This window comes from Gouania willdenowi, chromosome 6 (assembly GCF_900634775.1).
Source record: "Gouania willdenowi chromosome 6, fGouWil2.1, whole genome shotgun sequence".
Taxonomy (NCBI): domain Eukaryota; kingdom Metazoa; phylum Chordata; class Actinopteri; order Blenniiformes; family Gobiesocidae; genus Gouania; species Gouania willdenowi.
The window spans coordinates 39538435-39550498 of NC_041049.1; the positions used below are offsets into that span (position 1 = coordinate 39538435).

Genomic DNA, 12064 nt, shown 5'->3' on the forward strand with positions numbered 1-12064 from the left:
ATAGAGAGAGAGAGAGAGAGAGAGAAATAGATAGATAGATAGATAGATAGATAGATAGATAGATAGATAGATAGATAGATAGATAGATAGATAGATAGATAGTTAGATATATAGATAGATAGATAGATAGATAGAGAGAGAGAGAGAGAGAGAGAGAGATAGATAGATAGATAGATAGATAGATAGAGAGAGAGAGAGATAGATAGATAGATAGATAGATAGATAGATAGATAGATAGATAGATAGATAGATAGATAGATAGATAGATAGATAGATAGATAGATAGATAGATAGATAGATAGATAGATAGATAGAATTCTAAAAGGCACTTATACCAGTGTTTCCAGAGCTGAGACGTGCAGCGGGTGGCACTGCTTGTAATGTTCACCAGTACAAGAACAATGTCATTTTCTGAGTCATTTAGCCGACTGATAAATCTATACAATAGATGTCTCAGTACAGCTTGGAGTGTTCACACGGGCAGTCACAAACATTTCACTGGCACTAGTCCCTCTAGGGATTTTTAACAGTATTCTCAGTGCATCATTATAGGCCACTTGTATTTTTTGAAGGCTCACTTTTTGTATTATGTCCACAGATGTGCAGTGTACAGAGGTGTGCAGAATGCTTTGAACAGAGTTAGTTTCACACACAATGCAGAGCCCAAATTTACAAGACAATACATTAGCTTGTACGTACCACATGCAACACTGACGATAAATGTCTTCGTCATTGGTCAACTGATCTGATCTATTCAATTAAAGTAATAATATTTAAAGATTGGAGAAAAAAGTTGTAATTTTATTAGATTAAAGTTGGAACATTTTGAGATTAAAGTCATAATATTCTGATATCAAAGTCGTAATATTTTTTTTATAAAGTAACAATTTTATGAGAATAAAGTTGTAATTTTAGAAACTTTATAAATATTGCTTTTATTTTGTAAAAAAAAAAAAAAAAAACTGTAATGGTACCACAGCTAATGAAGCTAATGTTTGGTTCTAGTTTAGTTTTTGTCCCTTTTTTTTTTAACTTTTCACCAGCTCGAATGTAAAAGTCAAACGCCACCAGCTCAGATGATGGTTCTGCTGGATGGTTCTTCTTGTTTCTACATTGATACATTATGTTTGCTGCTTTTCAATTGTTCATCATGTTAAGTGGCTTTGATTTATTGTGATCTGATAATGTATAACAAATAATCATAAAGAAAAGTGATTAAATAACAAATTAATATGCATCGCAAATAAAAAAGTTAGACTTGAAAGATTGCATATGTAAATGTTTGGAAGCAGATTTTTCCCCCAAAACATAGATCATCTTGTTACTGTGTGTGTGTGTGTGTGTGTGTGTGTGTGTGTGTGTGTGTGTGTGTGTGTGTGTGTGTGTGTGTGTGTGTGTGTGTGTGTGTGTGTGTGTGTGTGTGTGTGTGAGTGAGTCTTTAAAACATATGTAGCAATGAGCTAACTAAACGATAACACGGCACAGCTGTCAGTCCACGTCATAGAGAACAAAAGTCCTTCAACATCTTAAATCAAGTCTCTCTCTTAAATTTCTCACTAAGGCCAAATTCCTGCCTGTTGTGTCCTCAGGTCACCTCCACACCACCGTTTCCACGGCAACGTAAAGCCACACGAGTCCTAAAAATGGTTTTGAATCTCTTTTTTATGACCCGCACTGAGTTCATCTTACCTTGGCAGAAAGATGGAGTTGTGCAGGAAGTTCTCAAAGACTTTGAAGAACACGCGGTCATCCTTTTCTCTGTCCTTCTCCTCAGGCGTCTTCTGGCACTCGCAGCACTCGCCTTTCTCGGCCCCGGCAATGTCAGACTTGGTGGGGTTGGTGCTGTCCCCCAGATCTGTGAACCCTGACGCTGGGACGCGGATCGGGATCTTCAGCTCTAAGAAATCAGATCAAAAACAGAGAAATCTGTGTTTATTGAGGGGCGATATTCTAAAATATTTAGGCTACAGGCCAAATGTACCCCTCGTGCACAGTCTGGGATCTCTAGAATACGAAATACATTTTCAATACACAGTGTTTGACATAATATTCATCAAAGGAAAGGTTATTTAATACCAAATCAGGAACATATTGATATATTTCTCAATATTTAGTTTATGAAGAGTTACACTAGTTTAAGTCAGTTGTTCTCAACATTTTCAGCCCGCGACCCCCAAATTACGGCTTAAGAGAGCGGGAACCCCCATTGTACCTGAAGGTGGTTGAACACAGGCATGAACATTGAAGAACAGTCATGTGGAGACAGGGCCATCTATGAGGGTGAATAAAGTCAAAAGCTTTTTGGGGGCCTATCCATAAAGTCAGCAAAATGGGTCAAATTATGCAAAATTAGGTGGGAAAAGTGGTGGAAAGGGTTTATAAGTGATGAAAATGTTTTTAAAGTGGAAAAATGTGGCATAAATGGGAGTAATGTAGCAAAAATGCATTAAAAGGAGCAAAAATATGGCAAGAAAAAGTGATGAAAATTGGTTAAACAATGCCAAGTTCGATGAAGTTGCAGAAAAAGGGTAAATGTTCACGTCCGTTCTTCGTTTGATTGGTTACTCTGCGCGTGTTTGTCCCGCCCCCCAAACTCAAGTACCTAGTGAGCGCTTCCAGACTAATCACCTGTATGAATAATACAAGGAGATTAGGATGGATTCCACGCTACTGATTTATATAGTGCATCCCAAGATTTTTACTGTTACCAGCTGATTTCGTATTCTAGAGATCCTACAGACATTCCAGTGATACCAATTTTAAAGAGTTGCGGGAGGACTTGTGGTTTAATTGATTCACCTTTAAACAGAAGGATTAATATTGCCTTTGTTTTTTTATTATCAAAAAGAAGCTTTTTCACTTCCTGATGAGATGACCATTGTACTATCAAATCAGCTCAGACAACAAAAGCCTTTTTTCCAGAACAAACCTTTAGAGCAGTAGTTGTGGTAGTAGAGCTCCTGATCCTCAGGCTGTTGCTGCCAGCGGATCAGATAATATGTCAGGTTACCGTTGGGGAACGCCGGGGGCAACCATTTCACCAGCAGTTTGGTGGAGGAGTTGGCGTACGCTCGGGCGTCTCTGGGCATCGACGGCACTGAAACAACATGAACCAATCAGAATCAGGATGAGAAACATAATTTCATATGGTAAAAAAAACTTCACTCAGGCTTACAGGACGGACGCGTGCGGATGTAAATAATGTCGCTCTTAGCCCCGGCGATGTGTTTGTCCTCCACCTGCAGAGAGATAGCCTTCACAAAGATGGCATACTGGGTCCAGGGTTTGAGCTGCTGGAGGTCCACTTTGGGGTCCGAGCGTTCATCGTGAGGAAGGTCCACGTCCACCATAAGCCAGCTGTTAGAACCACAGCCGTCCTGGCCATCGCACTCTGTGATGTTCTGGAAAGGACTGAGAAACACACGGAAAGGATGTTACCATGAGAGGACAGGAGAACTGAACCATGAAACCAGTAAAAGGTATCCTCCACTGTTTTTACAAATCTTCTAACAATCTTTTTTCTGCATAAGAACATGAATTATCTTTATCTGTACTCATTAGTAGATCTATGTCTAACAAAACCACATCTTACGGCACCATACTCATTTAATTTCCTTTTAAAAATGGGACGACTTAAGAGTTTTTGAGCCCGTGTTCCTCCTTCTTGAAATGATGTGATTGATGATGTCACACGGTCCCACTGCCTGTAAACGTTCCACTGTTTACTACTGGAGTGAAGCATTCAGCCTGATTTTTAGATCATTTAGTAGATTTTTCACTCAATACGACTAGTGCTGCTTTTCATTTCTCTAAAAAACCAAGAAAAGTGACGGTCGGGGAATAATATGAATAAAATGTGTCTGTGGAGCAGGGCTGCTGCTCTGAGAGGGCTGATCACTGTAGGTTTACAGCTCTTTTCATAGACAGCTCCACTTGTACTTACGGTTTAAATGCTCAACTTACTGAGTTTCTAAAGGATGAGTTCACTCAAAATATAATTAGAATGTAAAAGGTGTATTCAGGAGTATTCCACTTTCTTTGGCCCCAGAAAAGTGAACAGCCCTTCCGCTACGGTGGCTATAAAGACAGCGACGGCCACTTGACGATGCATTTATATTGATTTTTTTAATGTAAAATAGTCACTTGAGTCATCAAACACCCGACTTAATGATTCCAAAAGCGCTGGCTGAACATGTTGCACCACAGTAGCTATTACAGTATGAAATACCGTAAAGTCAACGTCAAGCCTTAAATGTCTATTCATTTAAATTTGCCATAGGTTTGTATCCAGGGAACTTCACTACAGAAGTCAGAAGGCATTTTAATGTAGATCAACCTCTCAGTGTCTTTTCCTAAATGCTCTGTATCCACAATGTTATAAAAAAGATTAACGTTTGAAAAAAAAAAAAAAAAAAAACATAAAGCAGCACATCTTTGTAATAGGGGTGTTGAAAAAAAACGATTCAGTGATATATCGCGATATTACGTTGTAAGATTTTTTTGGATTAATTCCAAATGAATCAATTTTTTTAATTTCAAAAAAAATTATAATAAGAATTATTATGATATACTATATATATATATATATATATATATTTTCTTATTTTTTCTTTTTTTTTTTTCTTTTTTTACCTCTATTTAACCAGGAAAGTCTTTTTCACTGCAGGAGACATTGTAACTGCACAAAGAAGTGCAATGAAATATGAAATATGGGCATGTTGACCAGCTTGTGTTTTTTCAATAAAATCTAAAAAGAAAATACTAACTTTCTGCATTTATTTGTTGTTCTAGGCATATACCTCAGTTAAGTTGCACTAAAACATGTTTCACTAAAGTCAAAGTTGGTTTAAAAGCCACAGGCAGATTGTATGTTATTTTTTATTTTAAGTTGTTGGGACATGGCATGTTAAAGCCAATGTTTTGAGTGTAAAATATGCCAATAAAATATATTTCATACATAATGTTCTGATAAAGGTGTAGAAATTTACAGATTAGTTGTTTCTTAAATCATATATATAAAAAAATTGCAATAATCGCCCTATACTTTAATATCGTATCATATCGTGACCTATGTATCGGGATACAAATCGTATCGCCAGATGTCAGGCAATACACACCCCTACTTTGTAATGATGTGAGCACGTCTACGGTGTGTGATGTTACTAGTGTGTGTCAGATAAGGGTGTCAAGGTAAATTAAAGTGTTACTTGAGAAGCGGTGTTCAGGAGGGCGGAGCCAGGAAGAAACTCAGTGTTTCTTTGATAAAACCTGCCAGCCAGCAGGTTCAGTTCACAGAGAATGTTACCATGGTGACATATTCAGAGAGGAACATATCTCACCTTCTGGAATGGGATACTCAAAGTTTCCCTTATTTGAGCCCGAACATACTCAGAGTTTGAAGATAACCCACTTTCTGGAATACCCCTCAGGAGTATCAAACTCATTTTAGTTCAGAGGTTAAATACAGAGCAGTTTGATCTCAAGTGGGCCTCAGATTTTAGGCGGGAAAACAAGCACTTTCAACATTAATGTGCCCTATTTAGCACTTCCATATTTAAATGATATATAAAGTATGTAATGTAAGGCACCAACAATATCCAAGCAGTAAAAGACAGACATTAGTCTCTGCAGGATCTACACTTAAGTGTCCTTCATTTTGTGACAATTTTTATTTTTTATTTTTTATTTTATTTTTGTTGGGGGGAGACTTGGGTGGGAAAATTACTTGGATTTGTCATTGAATTTGTGTATTTAGAGGGACTGATACATCTACAACAGAATTAATTGGTAATTTACACATTGACTTTTTTTCTTTGATATCTTTACTTACTCCTGCTGACCACATGAATGCTCTAAAGGGCCTTGAATTTGACACGTGCACGAGAGTGTCAGCCGTGCACTGTTTAAGGGAGAGTAAAGTGACCGTGGCTCAGTGGTAGAGTAGGTCGAACAATAACCGAAGGATTGTCATTGTGTCCTTGGGCAAGGCACTTAATCCACATTGCCTCACATGAATGGGTATGAATTGTGCATGAATGTTGGTGGTGGTCAGAGTGGTCATGGCACGAAATGACACCAACGCTTCTGTCAGTATCCCCCAGGGCAGCTGTGGCCACATTGTAGCTTACTACCACCGGTATGGCTGATGTGAGTGACTGGTGTGAATGAATAATGGTTTCTGAACACGCTTTGAGTCTCCTCAAAAAAAGCGCTTGATAAATCCAATCCATTACTACTATTATTATTAAAAGGTTACGCTCTCAAAGCGTAACCCTTCGATTACGCTGAGCTTGTAATCGAAGGGTTGCCAGTTCAAGCCTCACCTGGGCCATCACCGTGGGATGTTGAGCAAAGTCCCTTAACCCCGAACTGCTCCCCAGGCGCCGCAAAAATGGCTGCCCACTGCTCCTCAGGGATGGGTTAAATGCAGAGGACAAATTCCATGTATGTAACAACATTACATGGCCAATTAAAGGCGAAAGCCCCGATTTAATCTTTAATCTTAATCTGTGGTCACAGATTTTTTTCAGTTTTTATCCTTTTTGGGTAAACAAAAGAGGGTTACATCAACATCTTTAACTTTTCCTGGTTTTTTTAGAGCAACTGAAAGCAGCACAAGTTGTCATTTTGACAAAAAAAGCTGCTAAATGATCTAAAAAGCAGGCTGTGGGAACGTGTGACATCATCAATCACATGATTTCAAGATGGAGGAACAGAGACTCTAAAACTGTAAAGTAAACCCACTTTTAAAAGGCAATAAAACTAATATGGTGCATAACAATGTGTTTTGTTAGACATAGGTCTACTAATAAGTACATTTCACATTTGTTAAAAAACAAATCTTTGTGTAAGAAAAGAGAAAAACTCACTACTGTTTGTAGTAGACAATGAAGCTTATAAGGTCAGCGTAGTCTACTGGCTGGTAACGCTCCCACGTCAGACTGATGGCATGGCTGGACGTAATGTTGGACTTGAACTTTAGGACTTGACTTTCACCTGTTGAGTTTAAGGTCATTAAAGCACTGAGACGATGCACAACCAAAGAAATAGACCCAAATAAATAACCAAAACACTCACAGCTGGCTCGTTCCCCGTTGTTCCGGAAGTCTCCTTCCTCCGGCTTCACTGTGATGCCCGTTTTTTCCCACATGTCGTGGATCTCAGACATGCACAGTTTGGGGTTTTGACGGAAAAAAAGTCGTCCAACCCGGATTGTCAAGTTGTGCTGATTCCAGTCCCACAAGGACTGTAGGTGCTGGTTGTTGATGGCGGAAAACGCGTACATGCTGAACGAAGGAGAAGATCAGACGTGTTGGTTACCAACAACGGGACATGTCTTTATTAAACCTGCAGCTTTAGTGTCCAAACACAGTGTCTGTCAGCAGGACAGGAGACAAAGACCACATTGTGCTCACACACAGAAACACAAACACCTTCATGGTGAAAGGAATTTCTCTCATCTTTGACTCCATTCATTCAAGTGAAACTCAACCCTAAACGAGCTGATAAGGGGAGACCAGTTCTCCAGTTTTCCCACGACCTTGGTGTGTTGAACTGTTGCTGATACCACAACCAGACCTGAGACACACAATCTGCTTTGGAGTGACCGACAGTAATTTATCTTTTTTGCTTACATAATGTTCAAATTAGTTGTTCTCAATCTTTTCAACCAGTGACCCATAAAATAAAGGTCCCAGAGACCGGGGACCCCCACTGGTACAAGAGGTTGGACACAGACATGAACATTGAAGAACAGTCATGTGGAAACAGAGCCAGCAAAGTGATGGTCCAATGTTCTATGAATCTGTGATAATAACATTTATTTATTCATCTGAATAATATCTACTGTGATCCAAGAAGTTTACTATTATTTGTGCCATAGTATATAGTTAATCTTAAAGATAGAAATCCTTGTTTTAATCAAAAATAAAATGGCTTAAAAGTGACCAAAATAGGTGGAAAAGTTGGTAAAATGAGATTTTAAAAACCAGAGAAATTGGTTAAAAGTTGCAAATTAAAGTGGCCAAAAACTGACAGAAAAAGTGGTAAAAAGGGTTCAAAATGTCAATATTGGCTTAAGAGTGGCAGAAAAAAGTAGGAACAATTAGTTTAAACTGGCAAATAATGGGCACGATAAAAGGTGAATGTGGTTAAATTGGCAAAAAAAAAACAAGCAATAATGTGAAAAGAGTTTAAAAGTGACAATAATGGACCAACATACACTATATGACATTAGGTGGAAAAGTGGTGGATAGGGTTTATAGGTCGTGAAAATGTTTTGAAAGTGAAAAACAACAAACAGTCATTGAAATTTGATGGAGAAGTGGCAGAAATGGGAGTAATGTAGCAAAAAATGCATTAAAAGGACCAAAAATATGGCTAGAAAAAGTGATGAAAATAGGCTAGAATATGGCGAGATTGATGGAGTTGCAGAAAAAGGATAAAAATAAGCAAACCAAAAAATGGGCTCAAATTGTTCAAAACATTTTCTTAGCTTCTTAAAGGAATTTGGCAATACCCTCCCAGTGTTTCACGACCACAAATAGAGTCCTGACCCTAGCGTTGAGAACCCATGTTCGAGATATCGCAGTATCAGCAAACACACCCAGGGGATTGTTTAGCTAAAGGCAGGCAGCGATCCTGTGTCCTATCCTTACATGCCTTATGACCGCAGACATTCACAGCCTAAACGTAAAGTCAAAGTGTGGTCAAAGTGTGGTGATAGTGTGGTGCCGAGGCGTACTTCTCAATAAGCTCCTGTCCGTTGATGTAACGCAGGCTCTTGAGGAAAGAGAGTGAGCCGAGAGCGTGGGAGTGTTTGATCCTCACATAGCCGGTTACAGTCTGGATCAGACCCATGAAGCTCTCCAGCTCTGATGCTATATTATCTAAACCAGGAGGAGAAAAAAAGATCACAAGTTTACCTTTTGAAAAACGTACACACCGGACGTCTACAGCCTGCAGGTGACCCAGAGTACAAAGCTTTCTTTTGTAGGAGCTTTTTTAAAGAGCAGAGATTAGCATGTGAGCTACCTTTTCAAAGCTGATGTGATAACTGGGTCAAAGCACTACGGCTGTGCTTTGCTATGAATCTGACGATATGATTCACAATTTGCATGTCAGATACAATATATCCCAATACTAAACAACACGATATACATCACAACATATTGAAATATCAATAATTACAAATGTCACCTTTACAAGTGCAAAATGGTATGAAATACATTTATTTAAACTTTTTTAAAACTTGTTAGAATAAGTAAATGGTAATTAACTGTAATTCAAGCACCAATATCAAAAACAAGTGTAATGTTTATCAAACTGTCAAACTACATTTTACAGAACAGATTCTGATTCAGATTCCGATTCTGTTAAGTTCTTAAATTGAAATTATGATTTATGGCGATTCAAACGTCACCTTTTGGTAAAAAAAACATAAAACATTTCCACTGAAAATGAAACATTTGTTTTGGGTGGAATTCATTTTCCAGCAGTTCAGACAACATTTTGAGCAAACATTTGAAGTTTCTTTGGGTGGCTAAAGGACAGTTAGGTGTATGAGGGGCGGATTCACTAAGCTCTGAAATAAAGGGTAGTAAACCATGTGCGTCCCTAAATCCTCACCTGCTGTGGAGAATGCACCAACATTGCGGCAAAAATAGGTGTTGAGACCAAACACACAACAGTTCCAGGTTTGATGAATTGCATTGCGCCCATGGCATTCATTTATTTGCATTTACCCCTTCCATTTTTTGCTTTCTTATGCGATCCGCCAACATTACATATTCATCAGGGGAAAACGTGCTAAATGGATTGTGGGAGCATAGTGACGCGCTGAACGTGCAGTCCTGATACCCTGGGGTTTGTACCCCTTATTAACGAGTAGATTGGCATTTGCACACATTTTAATACCCTTACACCTTTAGTGAAACCTGAAACCCTGAAAGTCTAAAAATAGCAATAATTCTACCTACCAATGGTTTCTCAAGCTCTTGTGTGATCATTAAACTACACTAACTGCTCTCGTTACTAATGTTGGCGATGAGGGCCGTGGGTTCTTTGTTCACTCACTTCCTCTGCGTATGTTGATGTTCAGGTTTCCGTCGATGACGGTGCAATCTTTCAGCGACTGAGCGGTGTCCACAGAGTCGATGACCGCAGAGCTGCAGGCTTTATCACACAGTCCATTGCACGCGGTGCAGAGCATGCTGTGAGCGTCAGAGGAAGAAGCACAGAAGAAGAAATAGAAGATTACGAAGAATAACAACAAATTTAGTTTATAATGAGTCAATGTGAATTTTTCCCAGCTTACAGTTATTCCACAGAATCCTGGCATATAAACTCTCCATATATCTCACACTGATAGAAAAAAAAAAGACATATGGGTTTGTGTCACGGAGTAAGTTTAATCTTCTTATGGTGCTTTGGTGAGAATGACTTGGACGTCTGAGATTAAATGGCCGTTATACGTTCAAATCTGATTCAAACTGATTAGTTCCAGTTTGTCATTCTGAGAAATGGTCAAAAATAGAGGAACTCTTTTTACAATGTAGACAGACAGATAAAGCTGAGGTAATCACTAAAGCTGCTGCACGAGGTCAAGATCATTTCGCTGTCGATAAATATTCTGGGAGATCTCGACTTGGACCAATAATAGTCTCTCAGGGATCAAACGCTGATTGTTTCAAGCTAGGAGATATACGTAGTTATAGCATATGAGTTGGTTTTCATTGTGAGAACCAAAAGCGTCAGTTTGTTTTGTTTTACTTTAACTTTACTTTATAAACTGCGTCAGCGGCACTTATTTCATGTTTTAATTGAATGTCATGTATTGAATAAACACCTCTCAAGAGCTGGACAGGTGGGAAATTTTTTATAGTGTTTTACTTAAAAGACCCGTGTTACACTAAAACAACTTTTCTGTGCTTTAAACATCATAAAGTGTTATTTAGGCTTCATACACATGCCCAAAGTGTTTTTCATTGATTCCCTCAATCATTAGTTAGAGGGTGATTTGTTCCTTTCTTACTGCAGGGCGAGCCCAAACACCTCGCTCCAATTTGATGACGCGTTCCCACTTTGATGACAAATTTGACACAGCACTGAGCTGGAGAAACCCCACCTCAAGGAAGCTCTCTGCTGTGATTGACATGAAAACAAACACGCCCACGGAGGTGAGCATTTCAGCGTCCTTCACGCAGTGCTATGTATGTATTTTCTACAGTCTATGTATGAACCGGCGAACGCCCCGCCCCCACGCTCTGTCTCGTGTTTATAAAGCAGCGTGAGCTCGGCTACGGAGTGGGTGGGAGGAGGGCGGGCCGTCCTCTGGCCCTTCGTCACCGTGCGGGGAGGAGGAAGTCAGTGTCCCGTCTATAGACACACCCACTCATGAATATGCATAAGTAGGACGCAAATCAGCCCGTTTGTGTAGAGTTGTGCAAGTGACTATTCAGAGGCTAAAACTCTGAAAAACAGGCGAGTTTGGGAAAATAAACATCAAATACTTTGTTTTTGGGGTTCTTAGAACAAATGGAGATAAAAAATAGCATGATATGGGGCCTTTAAAATTGTGCAATTTAATGATATTTTTGACCATCATTAATTGGTAGAGGAAGCACTGAAAATACACTAAAAATAATTTGGATCCAATTATTTGCTCCATAATCCAAAACCAATTTATTTTTTTTAAAAACAAAAAAATATAGATGTTAAATTTTATGGAGAGTTTGATTTATGTTTTTGTAAAACATTTTTCACTTCCAGACTTAGTGTTTTCAGGCTTTAGGGATTCAAATCTTGCTGAAATAAATACAATATCAGCGTTGAGAAATGTTTTCAAAACAAAGAAGCTCAATGTTACCAAAGACATTGTAATTAAAATGAATGTGATTGTGAGTTTATCACAGTGTTAAATGGTCTACACCAATGTTGGGTTAAATTCCATTTTTCAATCACAATTACGTCTTTGATCACTAAAGTTAAATTACAATTAGTCACAATTACTGAGTCTTTAATAAATAAGCCCATTCAACGTAACCTTGCTCTTGTGTTAGCTTTC

The 12064-nt window shown here is 38.6% G+C and overlaps 1 protein-coding gene across 1 annotated transcript in view; it reads right to left on the reverse strand.

Annotated features, from left to right (window-relative positions):
• LOC114464233 (insulin-like growth factor 1 receptor) overlaps nucleotides 1-12064 on the reverse strand; it is a 96206-nt gene that overhangs the window by 9494 nt on the left and 74648 nt on the right. The window contains exons 4-10 of the mRNA XM_028448290.1: nucleotides 10075-10211; nucleotides 8744-8888; nucleotides 7078-7286; nucleotides 6870-6996; nucleotides 3176-3411; nucleotides 2930-3097; nucleotides 1690-1897 (exon numbers count right to left, since the gene is read on the reverse strand). Of these exons, the coding sequence (XP_028304091.1) occupies nucleotides 1690-1897; nucleotides 2930-3097; nucleotides 3176-3411; nucleotides 6870-6996; nucleotides 7078-7286; nucleotides 8744-8888; nucleotides 10075-10211 (1230 nt within the window). The remainder of the gene's footprint in view (nucleotides 1-1689; nucleotides 1898-2929; nucleotides 3098-3175; nucleotides 3412-6869; nucleotides 6997-7077; nucleotides 7287-8743; nucleotides 8889-10074; nucleotides 10212-12064) is intronic.